Genomic DNA, 22,213 nt, shown 5'->3' with positions numbered 1-22,213 from the left:
ATATTTCATTATGTACATTTTATTAAATATATCATTGTCTGGCACCCATAGTACAGGCTATGGCTAGCTTGGAGTAAGATAATGTGTGAAAGAAGGATTAATAAAATGCTAGAGGTCTTAATTCTACACAAATTATTTACTAAAAAATAGAAAGAATATTTAGTAACAAAATAACTGTTTTATCAATTACCATTACTCAAACAAAAATACAAAAATGTCAAGAAATTATTCAATGGAAATAGAAAATTATTGACAAATTTACTTGAATTATTGAATTAAGCGTTATTTATGCGGAAATCCATACTTATTCAAATTTTTAAACGACGAGGTTCTCAATTCGTCGGTATTTTTTCTAAGTTTGTTACCTCGATTTATTTTATTTAAAAGCTGGTGCTTCCCATGTGGTCCCATTACAATTTGGGCCAGTTCTGACAATGGCATCCACGACGAAACCATCAAAGTTAATTAATCTAATTCTAGTTACTATTTTCAGATTCGGTATCAGCCAAGGTAGGTTTGTAAATATATACATAATTATTGTAGGTGAGATGTGTCGCACGCGTAACGTGACAAGGCGAGAGACGAGGGTGGCGCCGCGGCGGAAGGACAATAGAATTAGAATTAGTAACTAGAAAGAGATTGATGATTTAGATTGTATAAAAATACTCAATTATTTTTTCACTTTTTAGTGCATATGATATCTATTGTTTTAGAATTTTTTTTTTGAAGTTGTTAGTTTATTTGTTAATTTTTTTTTGTGAGTTTTCTTGAGTGTTTATTCCGCTAAGATTTGTCTCTAATCAATTCGACCCGTGTTTCACCTTTACACGAGGTATCCTGAGGAGGTGTTGCCTCGCCAAGTTCTGGCACGAGCCTCGTTTCACAAATCGCCCTGTAGCCCTTCGCTACAAAAACGGTAGGATTCATACATTGATACACTTAAAATAACTATGTGCATTTAAGCAAAATTTGATTAAATACAGTGTAATATTTATGTAATTTTAAAGTACAAAAACAAACAGACTGTATATTTAATATCTCTATTGTACATGGCCTGAATATTTTTTTTGGTAATTAAAAACTATTGCGACTCACCATCTCAAACAGCAGCCGCACCAACTTCTCGGACTCGCCCCGATATTTCGAGGTGAGCGTTGATGACGACACGTTGAAGAACGTGGTTCCGCACTCCGTGGCGACCGCCTTCGCTAGCATGGTCTTGCCAGTGCCTGGCGGACCCACCATCAACACACCCTTCCATGGTCGACGGATTCCCTGGAAAATATATCGAAGTTTTAAAGCGCGAGAGAATAACTGCATTATACAAACTAAATTTGTAACCAAAATTAATGGACGATGCGGCGCGCCTATCGGATTCAGTCCGAGCGCTCTTACCAACTGAGTCAACCGTACGATTGACTCTCAGGTTGTGGCTCCATCTACAGCCTGTAGTTACACAATAACTGTAAAGTAGATCCTAGATGTCGCGCTTTCAAATCTAAAAAAATTGTTATTTTTTATTTTTTAGTTATTCCCTAGAAGGTAGTTCCACAATATAGTGTTTGACAGTGATTAATTGTGGAGTCATTTGATCAGGTAACATGACTATTATGTGGTCTCGCAAAACTGAGTCTTCTAAAATCCTAAGCGTTTGCAACGTCCCTTTACATGACCTCCCTCTGGGCGGATGCCCTCAGCATGCCCGACTTCGCCTCTTGCTGAATGAGCAGTGGAAGAGGCGGTAGGCTTAGCATCGCCTCAACCAGGAGTGGAAGTCATGCCCAGGTTACCAACAAACAGACAAGTCTCTGCAGAAAAGTAGTTTTATATAGCGAAGTAGTTTCATATAGTCCGCACCAGACAGAATCAGTAGGCTACCTGGAACTGGCACACGCTATCTACCAGCCAGCCAAATATTAGACGTATTGACAGCATAGAGTTTTGCTCTTTTTTTATTAATAATAATTTCCTCATCCTATTCACTATTCCTATATCACTTTGCAAGCATGAGACTCATTTGATGTCAGATGATCACCTCTGACCATCATTCTATATAGAGATGTTTTATTAAAAAGAATATAAGTTAGATTATCCAAAAAGGTTAACATTAACAATCCGGTGTAAGTAAATGGTAATTACTAACTTAAGTTCTGTTGCGAGTAGGCACTCGGTAGTTACAAGTGATACTTGGTCAATTCGAGCAGGTTTTACCTTGAAGAAGTCCGGCATCCACATGGGTAGCACGACCGCCTCCTCCAGCAACCGCTTGGCTTCCGACAGGTCCGCGATGTCGTCCCATCGAATGCTCGGGTTCTTTTGTACTATATCTCTTTCTGAAACCAGATTATGTTACGGTATAGTTAATAATTTTTCTACTCCACTACTTTTATCTGACATTTATACAACCATGATCATTTATATATAGAAATATTAGGTAATAGGTAGTACATACTATATTACATACATAATATTTTCATGTTTAAACTATTAGACTAATTGTAATGTCAACTTTAGAAAAAAAAATTGTTAATGAAATGTCCCAAGATGCTGTAAGGTATTCTGTAATTTTCACATTTCCTGCGAAGGCTGTATGGGTGTATACCTTTGCCATTCCTTGAAGCATAAATAAAACCACTTACCAGAGATAAGTACCAATTTAACAATACATTTCCCGCCCATTTAAGTGGGAGCTCGAAAATTTGTAGCATTGGATCTTTTATTAATAAATTAAATTTCCAAGTTGTAGAAAATATTTTATGAAACACGTTGTATAAGTAAGTAAAAAACGCTAACGACACTCGCGTTCTTGACACTTCTTATACAACTGTTGCTTAAAATACTATTTAATGTCAGTCACATCAGACCTTACTTCCCCTTAAGTAATGGCCCACATTCTAACGGCCTTAAGGGTGTAAGCCTGGCGGCCACATATAGAGTGTTGCTGTTATCCCTATATCACTTCAAACCATTTGAACGCATGCAAGTTAGTTTCTCGTATCGTGGGGAATTACGTTCGTCATAAACGCATGGGGTTGTGTCTCGACGTGACACGTCATTAACTGTGTGTTGAGTTTTTAGAATATTTATCACAGAGCGTTCCGAAGTGCTGTTTGACCTGATTCCTTACACCGAATCTCACACGCTACGAACTTAAATATCATCATCTTTCATCCACAGAACGGTTTTGAAGAATGTTTTGCTACGCGCAGATGGTGCGCGGTGGTGTTTCCAGGGCTAAACTATATCTGAACCTTCACAAAAGAAAGGAAGGACGGAATAAAATATCTCGGAAAAGGCTTTAACAAATCCGATACAAATTATTTCACAAGGCTTTTTAAGGGAGAAAATCCATTTATTTATTTGGTCATCCGTGTAGTTGTTAATGTTGATTAGTCAGAATTAACTTAAAATGCGTAAACTAAGATGTTTTTTTTAGAGATGTACTTTAAAGAATCTGTGCTCAAACGCAGCTTTCCTACGCCATCTTCAGTTTCTCATAGTATTCTACTCTCTAGTAGTAGTAGCGCTCACCTAACATATCGACTAGGTCAGTATCCGCCGCAGACGACGGCTCAAATCTCCTCTCGTCTTCTTTATGCTTCTCATCATCGGTGTCTCCGTTGTTGTTGTCTCTGTCTTGCTTGTCTTTACCGTTGTTCTCTTTATTATTGCCGTCCTTTGATTTTGCTGAAACATTTCATTTACTCATTAGAGGAATATAAAAAGAATATTTAAAATTAGAATTATTTTTATAGCAAGGATAAGGCTAAGTTATAGATAAATATCATTTGATACTAACGGCAAATTATCATTTTGATACTAAATAGTATATCTGAATTATTTACCGACTTCAAAAAGGAATAGGTTCTCAATTCGATGGGTATTTTTTAAATATGTACACCGATTACGCTGAGATTTATGATCCGATGAACATGATTCTTCTTTAGTTTGACGCGTAATGTTTTCCAATTGGTCCCATTAAAATATGACATAATTTGGCCCAGTACTTTTTTATCGATATTTTTTTACGTGGATGATATCATTATAGTTTGTATACGGATTTTTGGGAGTTTAAATTTAGGTTGATAATATATTATTATTAAGTATAAGTAAACTTGAAGAACTCAAATGTACCCTCCAGGCTTTGCCCGCAAAAACCCATATCATTCTCCTAACTGAAACTTGGATAAAATCTCTTGATCAAGCACAAAAGACTACAATTAAAAAATTATACGCACTATTACAACTATAGACATGACAATTATGTATATGAACGTGAAGTGAGACTCTTCCTCCTTAATAGGAGGAAGAGTCTCACTTCACGTTCATAATGACTTGGAACATAGTTTGAAAATGTCCTTATACAAATATGGTAATAATTATTTATGGGTCTGATTACAAAACTACGCTTTAGAGATAGGAGTAATATATTATCCCGGAGACATAGACTTTAAAAGTTTCTTGGAGGACTATGAATCACAATTGCTCCAATCCAAAAAAGCTATGGTTTTTGGAGACTTCAACACCAACCTATTAGAATCAAATACATCAGTAAAGCTATATAAAGAAGTACATAGTTTACGAATCTGGTTATAAAATTCAAAATAAAGTTGAAACTAATTATTTTACTAGATCCAATGTAACCAAAAAATCATATTTTTTTAGCTTAAGACTTACTTTGCCGGTAATATACTTTATCAACCCTGATTACATCATTTCTAGTTTTCACTAACTTATCGATATGTTTATTCATTTTCGTACAACACTAGGTATTTTGACATAAGTCACATCTATGGTTACAGAGTTCCTATTACTTCAAGGTTTTATATGTTGTTTTTCACAATTTAAGAAAAAGTTCTGAGGTTGTCGTAATTTACGAATATGAGACAAGCGTAATTTTATTAAGTTCGAAATTGATGAAAATAAATTTGTAGATATGTATTTTCGTGATTGTGAATTTAAGCCTATCATAAAGCCGGAATTAAGTGTGCGTATTACATATTTAATAGATAAATGTGTGAGTTTGGCGACATCGGTTTCCATAGTAAAATGACATGATGCCACTTCTACTAGTTTTTTCTGTTCTGTGCAAAAAATCAATATTAGACCACGTTTGCACAAATCTGAAACATGATCATTTCCACGTATAAACTCTTCCATGTCAGATCACCGGCAAATGTTTGTAGAAATAAAAAAGTTTGAAGCTCCAAAGAAACGAAAACTGGAATATAAAGCTATAAATTACAAGAAGCTATACAATGCAGTAGAGGGCCAACACCAATCTTTCACATCTCTTTTGAATGAAATAAACCAACAAGTGGAGGCAAGCAAGGAATATGAAACTAGATTTCTCAACTTACCAAAAGAGGAATTGATAACGAAAAATGTTATAAATAGTATACAAGTGAGAAATCTACGTTGGACTGCATTACATGCTGATCCTGAAAATGAAGAGTTAGTCGATGAATATAAGAAACAAAGAGCCTTGACAGCCATTGCAATAAGGAATACAAAGGATAGTTACTATTATAAGGAGTTCGAGAAATGCGTTAAAAAGTAAACAAAAATGTGGAATTTGATCAATGATCTTAGTGAAAACAATCTCAAAACTGTAATAACTCCCTCAAAGCTTGTCAGTAACTCTAAATTAATAACGGATTCTATTGAAATTTGTGAAGAAATTAACAAATACTTTACAACAATCGGCACAATTCTGGCAAATCAAATTCCATCTCACTCTTTATTACACGCAATAAACACTACGTCTTGCTCCAGTGCAGACACCACAAAACCATCACTTTTCTCCCTAAAGCCTTATAGTGTAGATGAAGTCAACCAAATAATTGATCAGCTTGACCCAAATTGTAGTACTGGTGTAGATGGACTTACTACAAAAATGCTAATATGCATCAAATTTCTCGTAACTCAACCACTAGTCAAATGTTTTAATCATCTCATGCTTATCGGCATCTTTCCTGATAGTCTGAAAATTGCGAAAGTTTGTCCTATCTATAAATCGGGAACCGGGAAATTATCGACCTATATCTGTTTTGCCCGTATTATCTAAAATATTAGAAAGAATACTCCATCAACGATTACAAAACTATCTTGACTCAATAGACTTTCTCTCCAACCATCAATATGGTTTCAGATCAGAATCCAGTACAGTATCTGCTACTATAGATTTAGTAAATTAAAATAAAAACAAACATTGACCAAAAAAATATAGCCAAAGGCATTTTCATTGACTTAAAAAATGCATTTGACACTGTCAGCCACACACTTTTACTACAGAAATTAGCAAATCTGGGTATCACAGGAATAGCACAAAAAAATTTTGAATCATATTTGAGTCAACGACAGCAATTGTCAAGATAAATAATCATCAAAGTAAGCCTTTATCACCTTTATACGGGGTGCCTCAAGGCTCAATCTTAGGACCCCTTTTATACTTAATTTATGTCAACAACATTCATGAATTAGGTTTGCAGGGACACTTTTTTGAGGCCTTTTTTACTTTGGAAAATCAATTAATGAACTTGGTTCTTTTGCACAGGCCGATCTTAATACTATTTTTCAATAGTTTCAAAGTAACCTTTTAACTATAAACATTTCTAAAACCTCGTACAGCACCTTTAAAGCAAAAAAAAAACTATTTCTCCTTTCACAAATTTAACAATAAATAATAAACAAATCGAAGAAAAAAACGAAGAGAAATATCTAGGCCTAATTTTGGATAGTGATATGCCATGGATTCCACATAGGGGCCGTTCATAAAATACGTCACTATAAAATCAGCTTTTTTTGACCCCCTCCCCCCTATTGTCACGCTGTGTCACACTTTCTGTGACCCCCCCACTAGAAATATTACGTTACAAAAACTAAGACCCCCCACTGCTGAGTATGATAAATTCTAAATGATACAATATTTATTTAGTTATTATAATAAAATTTAAATAAATTAATAAATATCTTTCATAACGAACATATAAATAATATTTATATTATTCAGAAGTCCAAGGATCTTACAATCGGTATTGCACCATCTTCTTCTTCATCTTCAAAACTATCGTCCACGTCATCGTCATCTTACCACTCTGCACCTTCCGTACCATCGTCTTCATCTCCTATTATGCATAACAGTTCTCGAGCTCGCCGAGCTGCTATACGAGTTGGTTGTACGCGCCGTACTACTTCAACCTTTCTTTTTTGTTTTTGATGTAAATGTTTACATGTTCTACTAGCCAATATATCGTGGACTGACGGACACTGTGAAACTGATCGCAACGCCGCTAGAGTCGCGGAACAGAGCTGGCGCTCATGTCAAAAAATAATAAACGGCGAACGTCACGTTGCCGTATACCCCCCCCCCCACACTCAGCCAGCCCCCTCCCTTGTATGCGAACGTATTTTATTAACGGCCCCATATCGATAAAGTAAAAACAAAATTATCATCTTTAATTGGTATGTTGCGAAACATTCAGATTGTCAGATCTATTCCACGCCGTGTCCGATTTACAATTTACAACTCACTAGTTAAACCACACCTATTGTATCTCATAGAAATATGGGTTTGTACTGCAAAGTCGAAATTAGTTAAACTACAGACAACACAAAAAAACTGGTAAAGCTACTGTTTCATTATCCCTACTTAACTTCAATTGAAAAAATCTACTCAGAAACAAAAATTATGACCATCAGACAATTATACACACACACTACATGTTTACTCATTTACAAGATTTTAAATAAAACCATTCAAACTAACAGATCCTTTTTAAAAAAAAAGAATTTAACCAGAATTGTTACAGAAAGAGCTAGTCATATTGAGCTGCCAATGGTGGGAGGTAATTATGGAAAACAGACACTAACCTTTGAGGGGGTTCAGATATATAACAAGATGCCCTCAGAAATAAGAAATGCCAAAATATTGACTTCTTTTAAAGCGAGCCCTCAAAGGCATAAATTCAATAATTATGAAACGTTTCAATAACATATGTGGGCTGTTTTATGTCTTATCTATTAGCCTAACATTGTATTTCATTCTGTAACTACCAAAATCATTGTTTGTAAGTACCTACTTCAATTGTTAAGATGTTAATTTCTCATGTAAGTGAGAAAAGGTCTTAATGAGAATAAAGTTATACAAATGATTTAAGTCTTCTTTAGTGTTAATTCCGCCAATATTTGTTTTTAAAACAATAGGACACGTGTTTCGCGAGGTGCCAGATTTTGGCGAGACAACATGTCCTGAGGATGCCTCGTGTAGAGGCGAAACATGTGTCGAATTGTTTTAAAAACAAATATTGGCGGAATTAACACTAAAGAAGACTTAAATTATTTGTATAATAATGGATTTCCGCAAAGTAACGCCTAATACAATAAATTTTGGAGAATAAAGTTATTTAAACCTAAGTATTAACCCGTGTGGGTAAGTGGGTCGTAGGCTACTTGTCATTCAAAGCTAACAAACTTTCGTCATGATATTTCAGTGTCTCACAAGAACGTGAAACAGAGTTCAAACAGCATGTTTTTGGAGTTTATTCCTATTTTCCGTTTCTTGGGATCTATATTGTATAGGCGCGCTGTACCTTTCATAGGCCTACCCATACTTACTTTAAAAAAATCTATTCAATATATGACAATAAAAAGCAACCAAATCTAATACTTAACCTGATGTAATATAGAAAAATCCTACTATAAATTACAGAACAATCGATTACAGACACTAAAAAGTAAAAAAAATCTTAATACAGATTTTATTTAATACACGTCATATGCAAACCTACATAAAAAATACATACCTTTAATATTAATAAAATACTACCTATACTACTTACAAAAGTCGATTATTTACATCCTTTCTTAAAATATAAAATAAATGAGATAGTCTTTTTTGGAAGTCTGTACACTTTATTAACTTCCTTTGAAATCAGATATACTCTATTTCTTCTAATAAAAGTTGGCGACCCCACTACAATGCGGTTTTACAGAACTTTCTCCAAACATAAAAACGCATCAACTATGATTCGCGGTCTTTCCAGGTGAATATGACACAGATATCTTCTCGTGTTGCAAGAGAACAAGGGTAGGGCAGCACTTATTAAGTGACACGCATGTTCACATAAAGCCATGGAAAGCGTAACTAATTAAAATACTGACCACTGTGTGTTTTATTGGTATTGTTTTTAGGATTTTTGATGTCTGACGGTCTTCGTTGTGAGGTAGTCGCTGTTCTGGCGGTGGGTTTCTTGACATCGGCCGTGCGCTGGTTCCGTGGATTATTTCGTGCTGATTTCAATGGTGGGATATTTCTGGAACTTTTAAATAAAACTTTAATTTTTTTCAGAAAGATTTTCGGAAATATTTGGTAGATTTGGTTCCGTCGCAGTTGACTGTAGAAAGTGTCGAGTGAGGAACTTCAATATGTCAGAGTACAGCAGTTGTCTTAAGACGGCAGGACCAGCGAACAGGCAGAATAGCGGCCGTTTTTGTTCCCAAAGGGTAAGTGTCGATTTTTGGCTTCCAGCAGAACCTACTTTTTTTTTTGAATGGAATAGGAGGACAAACGAGCGTACGGGTCACCTGTTGTTAAGTGATCACCGCCGCCCACAATCTCTTGCAACACCAGAGGAATCACAGGAGCGTTGCTTTAAGGAATATATACGCGCTTTTTTTGAAGGTACCCATGCCGTATCGTCCCGGAAACACCGCACAAGGAAGCTCATTCCACAGCTTTAAAGTACGTGGAAGAAAGCTCCTTGAAAACCGCACTGTGGAGGACCGCCACACATCCAGATGGTGAGGATGATATCCTAACTTGTGGCGTGTCGTGCGAAGGTGGTATTCGGCGGCAGGAATCAGGTTAAACAGCTCTTCAGAACACTCCCCGTGATAAATGCGGTAGAAGACACACAATGAAGCGACGTCTCTACGCAACGCCAAGTGATCCAGCCGTTCACAGAGCACTGGGTCCCCGACAATTCGAGCTGCTCTGCGTTGCACGCGGTCAAATGGATCGAGCTGATACTGGGGTGCGCCAGACCAGAGATGACAGCAATACTCCATGTGTGGCCGGACCTGCGCTTTGTAGAGCGCTAGTATGTGGGCCGGCTTGAAGTATTGCCGTGCTCTATTAATGACGCCCAGTTTCTTTGAAACCAATTTGGCTTTGCCTTCCAGATGACCACGAAATTGGCAATCGCTCGAGATTTCGAGACCCAGTATTCCGATACTAGGCGAGGCTTTGAGGGAAGTGTTGTCGAAGAGCGGTGATACGACAAATGGGGTTTTTTTTAGTGGTAAACGCGGAAACTTGAGTCTTCTGGGGGTTAAATTGGACAAGGTTCAATTTTCCCCATACCGCGACCTTCTCAAGAGAGGACGCGATAGAAGACACAAGTTTCTCCCGGCACTGGTCGACGATTTCCCGAGAGAGACCTGCACGGCCCATGTATACGGCATCACCAGTGCTGGATACCTCCAACATTCATTGCTATGCAGAAGAAACAGCGTGTTAGACAGCACACATCCTTGGGGCACTCCAGCATTCACGGGCTTCGGGTTCGAGCAATATCCGTCGACAACGACCTGAACGCTGCGCCCAGTGAGGAAGCTGGAGGTCCACTTGCACAAGCTCTCGGGAAGCCCAAATGATGGAAGTTTTGAGAGGAGCGCCTTGTGCCATACACGATCAAAGGCCTTCGCTATATCCAGGCTAACTGCCTGGCCTTCCCCCTTGCTTTCAATAGCCGCAGCCCATCTATGTGTTAGGTATACCAGAAGATCACCTGCCGACCGACCATGGCGAAACCCGTATTGTGGTCGTTCATCAACTGGTGACCCTCTAGGTATACCAAGAGCTGACGGCTAATTATGCTCTCCATGATTTTGGAGAGCAGGGAGGTAATACCAATAGGCCTGTAGTTTGCCGGATCCGAACTGTCTCCTTTTTTTTGGATCGGATGGACAAGGGCTGACTTCCATGAGTCAGGGACTACGCCTTTAAAATAAGAGTGCGGGAATAAACGCGTTAGCATCGGCGTCAACGTCAAGAGATGCGTCGTTTCCGGTCTTTAAGCCAAGAGTATTATCTAGAATGGAATATCTTGAAATGGTATCGGTTAAGGACAATGGCTGTGCGTGGCAATAGGTTTCTGGTGAAACGCGGGGTTGTAGAATGCCAGACATCAACATTGTATAATTTCGCTTTCTGACGTAATGACTGGTAGTAAAAATAGCTGCTGCTATTAATCTGAACAACTCCTCTTAGCAGTTTTCGTGATATATGCGGTGGAAGATGCAGAGACAACCCACATCTCCACTAAACGTCAAAGAATCAAGTCGATCAGAGATAACTTGATTTGTATGTGGTGAAAGGGAAGTAGCTGGTGGTACTAGGTAGCCCTACTCAGAGGTGAGTACTCTATGTGAGGCTGAATTTGCGACTTAGGCAGTGGCTTGAAGTGAAGGACAGTCTCGCCTTATTAAACACATCAAGTTGTTTTTAGATAAATTTGACTTTTCTCTATCAAAAAGCCAGAGTTAAACTGTGACAAGCGAATAATCCGACAGGTACGCTGATGAAGAATGATCAAAGCAGCCCATGCTATCTTGCCACACCAGAGGAATCCCAAGAACACCGCGAAGAAGATCGTTCTACAGTTTGGCTGTACGTTCAACTGATAATATTAATAATGTCTTTACTAAGTTTTTCAATCTTTCAATCAATATGCTGAATATATTTGAAATAAATTAAATTTCGACATCGCTACTGTCGTGTGTTGTAGAAATTAATTACTAACCTACACTTGTTGGTGATATCATCTCTCGACCATTTGATAGGTATCTAGAGCAAATAAGGTCCTTCATATTCGAAACTTGAGTAAATAAGAGATGAATACAAGGATTCATCGTATTTTCGAGCATAACTTAAGTTTAATCTAACAAAAATTTTGAAATAGATAGACGCCTACACTTAATTTTAAGCTGGATCATCTGTCTATAACATTGAATTCGACATTAATCCCGAAAACATAGTGCTCTGACTCCGTATAAAGTAAAGATAACCAACAAATCATAGGCTATAGCAAACAGCTGGACTAAACAGAGACCATAAGGGACTCGATTTTGCAAATGTCCTGCGACAATCCGAGGGCAGAGTTATGTGGAGACAGTTTGTTGATAGACCAGCGAAGGATTTCTAGAACAAGGACGATCTTTATAATTAAAAATAAGAATTTCCTTTGCACGGCATGTTGGGTACAGCGGCGCCTCTTTCTGCCGGAGAGCTGTTTGGGGTGCAAGTATGGTTTGTGTTCCGGTTTGTAGGCCAGAGACTATACATCTCAAATTGAAGGGAATAGTTGCGGTGTTGCTGAGAATTTCAGGTTTATAGGAATAATCAGCACCATTGCATTGTAGGGGGCGGGGAGAATTGCTAACCATCAGAGAAACGTCTTGCTATTCCCATCATTTATAACCAGAAATGACTGGGTAAATGTTACTAATGATCATGAAAGGTTAAGATTGACACTGATGTAAGACTTACTTGTGGTCAACTGTGGTGGGAGAGGGCCAGGCGTGAGGATCTCTATCGGGCGGCGGTGGCCACACGTCGGGGTCGATCTCGTGCGGTGCCGGCGCCCACATCTGGTCCCGGGTCGGCATGTCCTCATAGTCTGCAATAGATAAACGATATAAGAATATACATATTTACCAGTGGGAGGCTCCTTTACACAGGAAGTCGGCTAGATTATGGGTACCACAACGGCGCCTATTTCTGCCGTGAAGCAATAATGAGTAAACAGTACTGTGTTTCGGTCAGAAGAGCGACATAGGTAGTGAAATTACTGGGCAAATGAGACTTAACAAATTCAAATTCAAGACAAAGTTTTTCAAGAATCCTGAGCGGCACTGCATTGTAATATATGTATAATAGGGCGTATCAATTACCATCAGCTGAACGTCCTGCTCGTCTCGTCCCTTAGTTACATTAAAAAAAACATATTTTTATATTATAGTTAATTATCGATATAATTTATGGATTGATTCCAACTCTTATAATGGTTTACTTTATTGGCAGCTCTGCAATTACGTCATTAGGTGATTGTGTTGGTATCAAGATTTCATACAAGCATTTTTTATTATATTGTCTATGGCACTCCCGTCCCTTGAAAGTAGTGGTTAAATTCTCTTTGGTATATACACACAAACGTCTTTAATTACAATCTCGTTGAGGATTTATAAAAGAAAAATAAACGCATTGTTATAGGATATCCTGAAAAATTGTATGAAGTTCATTATTCAACAACAGCAGTAACCTATTTCAAAAAAGCCTCTTGTACATTAACAAAAACGTATTGTATTCGCATAATAAAGGAAAACATAATCGCTCTATTTACACTCTGTTCCTACTGGAAAATTATACGGGCGATGGTGGACAACTCAGTGCGGGCTATTGGTAGTGTACTAAAAATATGTTGCCAATAGTAAAATACAAGGACTTTACCCGCAGTTTAGACCGCATGCAGTTCAACTATACATAGGCTGGACTAAAAGTATCGGGAATGGAATATTTCCACTGTTCCTGTCATATTAAAATCTTTTCAATTGAAAACTCCTTGATTTTAAAAATCGAATACCATTTATTTATTTAAAAAAAGATTCTCGGTCTTGTCAAACTTGTTTAGTCGTTGAGAAAATGGAATTGACTCGAGAAAATTCTAGAGCGATGATTTATTATGACTTTTAAAGTGGTTTAACACAAAAACAGTGCGTTGACCGGATGATTTCTGCATTTGGTCATGAAGCCCCATCCAAAACCACAATTTACCGCCGGTTTGCTGAATTTCAATGTGGACGTGTCAAGCTCAGTGATGATCCCCGTCAAGGTCGTCCAAAAACTGCAGTCACGAAAGAAAATGTTGATGTTGTGCGTAAGCTGATTGAGGAAGATCGACATGTGACATACCGCGAAATTCAGGCAACTTTAGACATTGGCATGAGTCAAATACAAATAATCTTGCATGAACAATTAGGTGTAAAAAAGTTGATTTCCCGATGGATACCGCATTTGCTCTGTGAAGAGCAAAAAGCGGCTCGCGTTACTGGGTGCGTCAAAACTCTCGAAAGATTCCACGCAGGATCCTCAAATGCTGTATACAACATCGTATGAGGTGACGAATCCTGGATATACGCGTACGACCCGAAACAAAAAACCAGTCACGAGTTTGGGTGTTCGAAAATGAGTGAGAAAAGCCAACAAAAATTGTCCGTTCACGGAGTGTTGCAAAAAAAATGCTGGCCACGTTTGTCTCCAAAACCGGCTATGTTGCGACTATTCCTCTTGAGGGATAAAGAACGGTTAATGCAGAATGGTATGCTAGCATTTGTTTGCCACAGGTCGTTTCTGAACTCCGTAGAGAGAACTGCAACCGCCGCATCATCCTCCATCACGATAATGCGAGTTCTCACACCGCGCACAGAACAAAAGAGTTTTAAGAGCAAGAAAACATAGAATTATTAGACCATCCGCCGTACAGCCCCGACCTAAGCCCTAATAATTTCTATACTTTCCCTTAAAATAAAGAATAAATTGCGTGGTCAGAGATTTTCATCACCTGAAGAAGCTGTGGACGCCTACAAAACGGCCATTTTGGAGACCCCAACTTCCGAATGGAATGGTTGCTTCAATGATTGGTTCCATCGTATGGAAAAATGTGTCAAATTTCGCGGAGAATACTTCGAAAAGCAATAAATACATTTTTCAATAGTAATGTTGTATCACTTCCTTGATTCCCGAAATTTTCAGTGCCGCCCTCGTATAATGCCATACGAAACGATGCTAGTGATTGAATTTATATCAAAAAAGAACAATTTTTTTTTAGAAAATAAATGACATTTAAGCAATGAGGTTGATAATACTAATAAAGAAATAAAAACCAAACATTCTGCATAAAAACACTTTTGGAATAAACTTCCTAGTGCAGTATTACCAAGATGATACGATATGGGTACATTAAAACTCGTTTACTCGTTACGTTCGTTTGTCCTTCTCTTCCATAAAGAAAAGTTTTTTACATTAGTCAAGTGTTTCCTACAAGTTCTGAGTGGACTTCCGAGGTAAACTTTAACGGCCTTACAATATAAACTTGGTATATATAACTGATGATAAACAAAGAAAATGATGTTTACAATATCGTTGACAACACCGTCAATACAATGATAATTCTGAAGTTTTCCGAATAACAAGCTGCCTAAACGCGGGAAACGTTATACGTCCGAACAAACCATTCGTAAGCAAAATGTCTATTTGTAAACATTTTACATATTCTTGGTTTATGCTTAGATATAACTTTATGCCAATTTTATTTGTAAGGCTGTTTATAAATATTTATACACTGACTCATGATATCCACGTAGCAATATGGGGCTTAAGTCGTTCCTCTACTGATGCCGGTGTCGCATTATTTAGTCATACTTAATGATGAATTAAATTTCGAAATTTGGTTAAGCACCTGACTGAGTCGATCACTCTACATGGGTACGTATTCACAACCTTTCATTTTAGGCCGTTATAAAAATGCACTTGACCTAAAACTTCGCATTTGAAGGACATGATATCACTCATACGTTCTAGGTCATTTTCATTGCCTTTAGGTATACCTCAAGGAATAATTTTATGCCCCTTTTTATTTCTTGGACTTTTAGCTATTTGCTGACCTTGCTTCTTTAATATTTACATAAATAATATAATCTTATAAATGAAATTACTTTAATTCATTATAATTAAATTAATTTGAATTATTTGAGAGTTCTTCTTCAAGGTATATAATAAATCATGCTCCATAAAAGTTCGTCCCCGACAACCTGCGGTAACTTTTCCATTAAAGATAGATTTCTTAAATGCTCTTAATAACACTCATTAAACTAACATAGCTAAACCTTTTTTCAAAATTATCAATACTTTAGCTGAACTACGAAGCAATGGAATTCACAAAGAAAAAGTTAGTGTTATCAAATAGCTATCTTCTCTTTTTGTTAGTAGATTTCACGCACTAGCGCTATTGCTTTAGAGCATGTAACCAAAAGAGTACAACATGCGTTCAAAGCATGGAACGAGTTACAAGTGTCACTTTAGTGTGATGTATCACAATTTGCCCTTGTCATATTGACCTTGTTTACGTACGCATATATGAATCAAACAAGAAACTAACAACAAAAAATTAAGCGGAGTGCATAATTTTATGTAACAGATTCTCATTACCTTTTTACAAAAGATAACCCGAGCACAGATAGCATTTCCTCTCATCCGGGAGGCACATACTTAATCACCACCACGTACATGTGTTTTCGAAGAAAACATCGCATCGTGAAGAAATCTACACAAATCTGCGAAGAAATTAACAGGTTATAAGACCAACTTGCCCAGCCCGAGTCGTCAGCGTGCTCGACTAAGAAGTACAGGCACAAAAGGGCTTGTTTTCAGGGCAGTTGATACGCAAAATAGACGTTGAGATGAATAATCGTCTGCCTTTAGTTAGATGCTCTAAGACTATCGCTGATTAAACACGCCAATCATTAAATCTAACGATGTAAAATGAATCACATGCAAATTAGCGGTGAATCAACGAGAGGAGAACAATCTAGTTTCAGAAAGCCGGCCATGATACCGTTTATAGCAATACACACCGTTCTAGGTATGTCGTTCAGATTCCACGCCGTATTCGGCCAAGCGCCTTAGTTACATCCGATCTATTCATTTGGTTTAGTTCAGAACGACATGCTATTCATTCAAAAATCAAAATATTTGTCGATTGTGCCCCCGTAACGCGTATTTTTATTTTATTAATTCAGCCCGACGTTAACATTGGCAGATTTTTTAAATAAATAGGTACCGCATAGATCTTAATTCACATCATTCAGGGCGAATTCACACAATTTAAAATAATTATTTATTATTAAGTGCGCTGCGAATGACATATTGTGGTCTTATTCTAGAATCTAGAGCCTTTTAGAAACGGAACCATAAAAGGGTACGTGTTATCTGGTGATATGATAGCATTGCTACCTTACAACCAATCACGTAGCCAATGCGGAATAAAATGTGTAAATCTGAATCTATATACCACTTTTATCATATTCGGTTCAGTAGCTTTGCCGTACATCTCTGATAGAATTTAGGAATCATTGAATTGTATAAGTAGGTGCACCCTTACTTACAATATTTTATGGAGATTATTACTTTTTTTCATTTTGTTTTTTAAGCAATTTGGCTTCAAATCTTGCGCTCCTAGGCACGTGCCTAGTTTACCTCAGGGGTAATCCGCCTCTGATTGCACTCTGAAATGCAGCCTTAGAAATTACGTGCAACATTTTACTTATACTAAGTATACAGTTTATTTCTATGTTTATCGGCATGGACTGAAGTCTATTTCTCATATAATTTATACATATGATTTCTCATATGTTTTGTTACTAGACACGAGATGAAAATAATTCGATTCAAAAGGTATTTTTGCATTAGAGTCTAAATTTGAGATTTACTTTAAAAAGTAATAAATAATGAAGTAATGAAAAGTTTCCAGGTGAATTAGTTGTACAATATAATACAACAATACATTCTCGCTGACGCGGAGATTACAGAGCTCAATTTGCCTCGGTCTGGCTTACTTTTCGACATCTTTGGCTCTCTTATTCTTAGTATTTTTGACCTGGCCCTCTCAGCTCAGTACATCTCCGACCTGACCTTTTCCAGTAAGTAGTTCCATCCAAAATCGCTCTAAACGTAATATTAGTTGTAACTCTAGTTATCTTCTTATCATAACCGAACCACCTCATAAATGGTATGATTTTCCAAATGAATCGATGTGCGATCGCCGATAAACTCTCAATTTACCACACATTGACCGAAGAAATTAGTATCAGGCATAAGATGGGACGGCTGAGCTCTACATTATCCAAACCATTCCTATCAAAACATGTAATAATTTTATTTTTAATTAAAACTCACAACAAACAACAATCATTAGATTAAGCGTAGTAATCGATTACACAGGTACATTGAAATCTTTTTATTCAAAATTCCTTTCAGTAATTACCATCATTGTTACTCGACACGGCAAGTAGTTTAGTATTAACTTCAAATGACTATTAGAACCTTTGTTTTGTTTATTTGACATGAAAAAAATAATGACTATGACTACCTTTAGTTTTAATGCAGGCTTTTAATCCGTCTGGCCACGATTCGATAGTTTATGGACTGTATCCATGGGAAAATTAGTCACTGTTTTTCGAGATATTTCGTAAGCGACTCGATTTCGGCGTGTCGTACAGACCAGGTTATGTCATCTGACCATCATTTGTAGTCCAAGGGGTTCAAACCTGGGCAATACGAGGGCCAGTGTTCAGCTCTCATAAAGTCTGGAACGTTGACTTCTAGCCAAGCTTGAGTAGTCCGTGTCTTGAGAATAAGGACTGCTGGAAAGTCCAAGGTAACAACAACACAATCTTAGACAGTCTCTTCTTGACAGTAGCAAGAAACTCATTCTCATTATTTTAAATTAACATTTACAGCTTCATCTTATATAAATAATTTTAATTTCAATATACTATGTCGATAAATTGATGGAACAAAAATACTCATACATCAAATACTCTATTAAGTATACCTTACCTACTCTAGTAAGTAAAAAAAAATGTAAAAGTTATCCAAGTGGAAAGATTTTAAGGATGTTAATTTTTTTAATTTGAATTTAAAATACGAACATACTATACGTACTGTATTATCGTATATGTATTTGTAGGAAAACAGTTAAGATGATGTAGGTACCTACAGGACTTGATCGTTGATACAAAATTCTCGCACCATTTGGTATTCTGAAAATCACACGAATTCGTCGATTGGGAAAATATTGAAAAAGTTAAGTATGAAATTTAAATTAGGGATTTTTTAGGAGATCGTGTATTTGAATGCTTTTCGCTAATATATTTTCATGCATATATTATATATTTATAACTAATATTACAACAATGAAATAGATGAAAACTCATAATCGATAATATTTATACGTTTTTATCTAAATTCCTTTCTACCATCTAAAACATTGTTTCTACAAGCAGTATCAACTCGTTTGAGTTCGAGCCTTTTGTCAACATGAATATACTCCCACGTTGGCATAGTTTGATAAATCTATTGCGTTTTTGAATCGCCATTGCGCGTGGGTTAACCGGTAGGTACCTACCAGTGTTGCATGGTAATTTAATTACAAATTATGCAAAACTATATTTGTATACTTTCATAAAATTGTTTGAAACGAGGCTTGAGTCAAAATGACTCCCACCAGTTAGTACCAACCTCCTACCTACCTCCTCAGACAGACTTTATCCTACTTTAATAATAAGGCTAAAATGTTTTTGTTTGTCAGATATAAATACCCAGGATCCAAAATAATACTGTCATATAATTTAAAAAGGTTTTTTTTATGGAATAGGAGGAAAAAACGAGCGTACGGGTCACCTGGTGTTAAGTGATCACCGCCGCCCACATTCTCTTGCAACACCAGAGGAATCACAAGAGCGTTGCCGGCCTTTAAGGAAGGTGTACGCGCTTTTTTTGAAGGTACCCATGTCGTATCGTCCCGGAAACACCGCACAAGGAAGCTCATTCCACAGCTTTGTAGTACGAGGGAGAAAGCTCCTTGAAAACCGCACTGTGGAGGACCGCCACACATCCAGATGGTGGGGATGATATCCTAACTTGTGGCGTGTCGTGCGAAGGTGGAATTCGGCGGCAGGAATCAGGTTAAACAGCTCTTCGGAACACTCCCCGTGATAAATGCGGTGGAAGACACACAATGAAGCGACGTCAAATATGTTAACTCATCACGAAGGTTTCTGTGATATAACAGTTAACATATTTCAAGTGCAGATTTGTTATTACATCAGAACCATTAGCCCTTTTAAGAAATGCCAACTGTTGTTATTGTCATCAAATCAAAGGAAAAAAAAAATTATTATTACTAAATTTTACACTTATCTACTCCAATTATTTTTATTGTTATTAATTATTTTTTAATTCATTGGCGACTTTTTTGTGCGATAAGAAGAAAAACGAGGCTGCAAGGTATGTGATGGTCAATCTAGTTCGCCCACGTTCTCCTACAAGAATAAAATTATTCACAAAAACGTTACCTAGGCGCGTTTGAGGTGGGTGTGTGTACTTCTGTGAAGGTTCGGGTTCTATTCTATGCGCCGTTAAATATATTGGATAGAGTAGGTATTATTAATAGTATATATTGTATGAAAGACAAGAATGTAGTTTAGATTTTAAAATGTTATAATTATGTATTTAAAGAAACTGTGGCCTATAAGGCTTACTTTACCAAATAATATAATATATTTTTCTTACAAAGTACATAATATGTACTTTGTAATATTCAATTGTAACAACAAATATACCTTTTTACTTGAAATAAAAACAGGTTATATCGCAACAAAGCAAAAGAACAAAAGAAGTATAACTATATGCTACGTGCAATTATACTGCGTACACACTTAACACCTCTATTACATGCTACATTTATTTGTGTGCAACCGTTTTTCTAAAGTTTTTACCGATACGGATCAGCAAAAGTAGATACTGTGTTATTGTTTAAATGCCCCTGCTTCCATTGCGGTAATTACATACAAGAAGTTGGACGGTTTAGGTAAACTTCCCTCTCATAAGAGGTAATGATTTCAAAAAGAAGATATTTACCACTACACATTAACACGAATGAAAATCATAACCAGTTTGGATAAGCTGTTAAGGAGTTTTAGATTATGTAAAATAGGTTTATCTCCATCCATGCTTTAAATCCTCTATTAAATATTCTAAAACAGTTATTGCCAAAATTAAAACACCCAATGGCTTTATAACCATTACATCATCCAAACGAGTGTTGTAATGAAATTCAGTACAACATTATATCATCCGTTTTCATAATAACACTCCTTTGGATGATATTATGGTGACTTGGGCTGGCTTTTTTTATAGTAGCAGTAGGCTAACTGTTTCAGAATCTTTTATAGAGGTTTCATATGCAACTGTTGATAATTAGGTATTAAAACACTCATGTGATACTATTATCACACATTCGTGTTTAAATACCCCTTATTACACAACGGTTGCATAAATAACTATTAATCTAAAAAAAAAAAAAAACATTCGTTAAGACTTATGCTACTTGGATATTTGTATAATTATACTCCCAGTGTGTACGCAGCAAACAATCTATGTCCGAGAGAAGGGCTGCCGTGGCATCATCAACGAGGTACAGTAGGTACACGGCGCGAGATTGGAAAGTGGCTGTATCAGATCGGTGCGCTGTGCCGAGACCGGAGCTGTGACCGTCAGCGTCGTGACGAGAGTTCACGTCCCCAAGTGACATTTCACTTGTTCGCCTTATCCGTACTTCGAAAGTAACTTATATTGACAGTGGACGAGATACGATCAATCATCGCGGGCACAACCATAGCGTACCTTTTGAATTATACTAAACCTCACAGTTGTTGTCAACCGTAATTCATAACACCTTTAAATTTAATTTCTATTTCTAAGGTAATATTTTAAAATGAAAAGATTTTTATTATTTTGAATATAAGTCAACAATCACTTAATCGATTTTACAAAAACTTTATCAGCTAGTAACATGTGCAGTATTTTATAAGAAAATATTATTTATTTAAGCAAACTTTACAGCATTTCTATTCTACAAATTAATAGGATTAACTATATATGTCTTTGACAAAGTTTGGCAGGTTAAATTATAATGAAATAATAACGCTGGTAAATAAATGGTATTTATATAAAAAAAAGAAGGTAAGGGTACCTTATGAAAACTGAAATAATGTAACCAACATTTTCGTATACTATATCAAAGTATAAGATAGACGCTCACTGTGCTCCCTCAACTAGTAATTGATATAAAAACTAAAAACTTTGAGTACCATTTGTATATTGGAGCACCTTATAAAATATGTAAATACTACGATTGTGATACGAACATAATAATATAATAGACAAGGCCTTGTCCATATTCAAAGAACGAAAGTAAACGAAGCCAGCTAAAGGACTCGCTAATGCTTCTACATCAGATTCTTCACATTCGTTCCAAAAGTTTCTTCCATTTTCGTTCATTGTATGTGGACCCGGCTTAAAATATAATGAGAA

The 22,213-nt window shown here is 36.7% G+C and overlaps 1 protein-coding gene across 1 annotated transcript in view; it reads right to left on the bottom strand.

The window, feature by feature from the left end:
* The window catches only part of LOC126970413 (katanin p60 ATPase-containing subunit A-like 1), a 61,149-nt gene that overhangs the window by 5,488 nt on the left and 33,448 nt on the right, over positions 1-22,213 (bottom strand). The window contains exons 3-7 of the mRNA XM_050816257.1: positions 12,551-12,680; positions 9,163-9,320; positions 3,532-3,687; positions 2,212-2,333; positions 1,096-1,275 (exon numbers count right to left, since the gene is read on the bottom strand). Coding sequence (XP_050672214.1) covers positions 1,096-1,275; positions 2,212-2,333; positions 3,532-3,687; positions 9,163-9,320; positions 12,551-12,680 — 746 coding nt within the window. The remainder of the gene's footprint in view (positions 1-1,095; positions 1,276-2,211; positions 2,334-3,531; positions 3,688-9,162; positions 9,321-12,550; positions 12,681-22,213) is intronic.

Source organism: Leptidea sinapis, chromosome 21, assembly GCF_905404315.1.
Source record: "Leptidea sinapis chromosome 21, ilLepSina1.1, whole genome shotgun sequence".
NCBI lineage: Eukaryota > Metazoa > Arthropoda > Insecta > Lepidoptera > Pieridae > Leptidea > Leptidea sinapis.
This window is presented reverse-complemented; position numbering and strand designations above follow the sequence as displayed.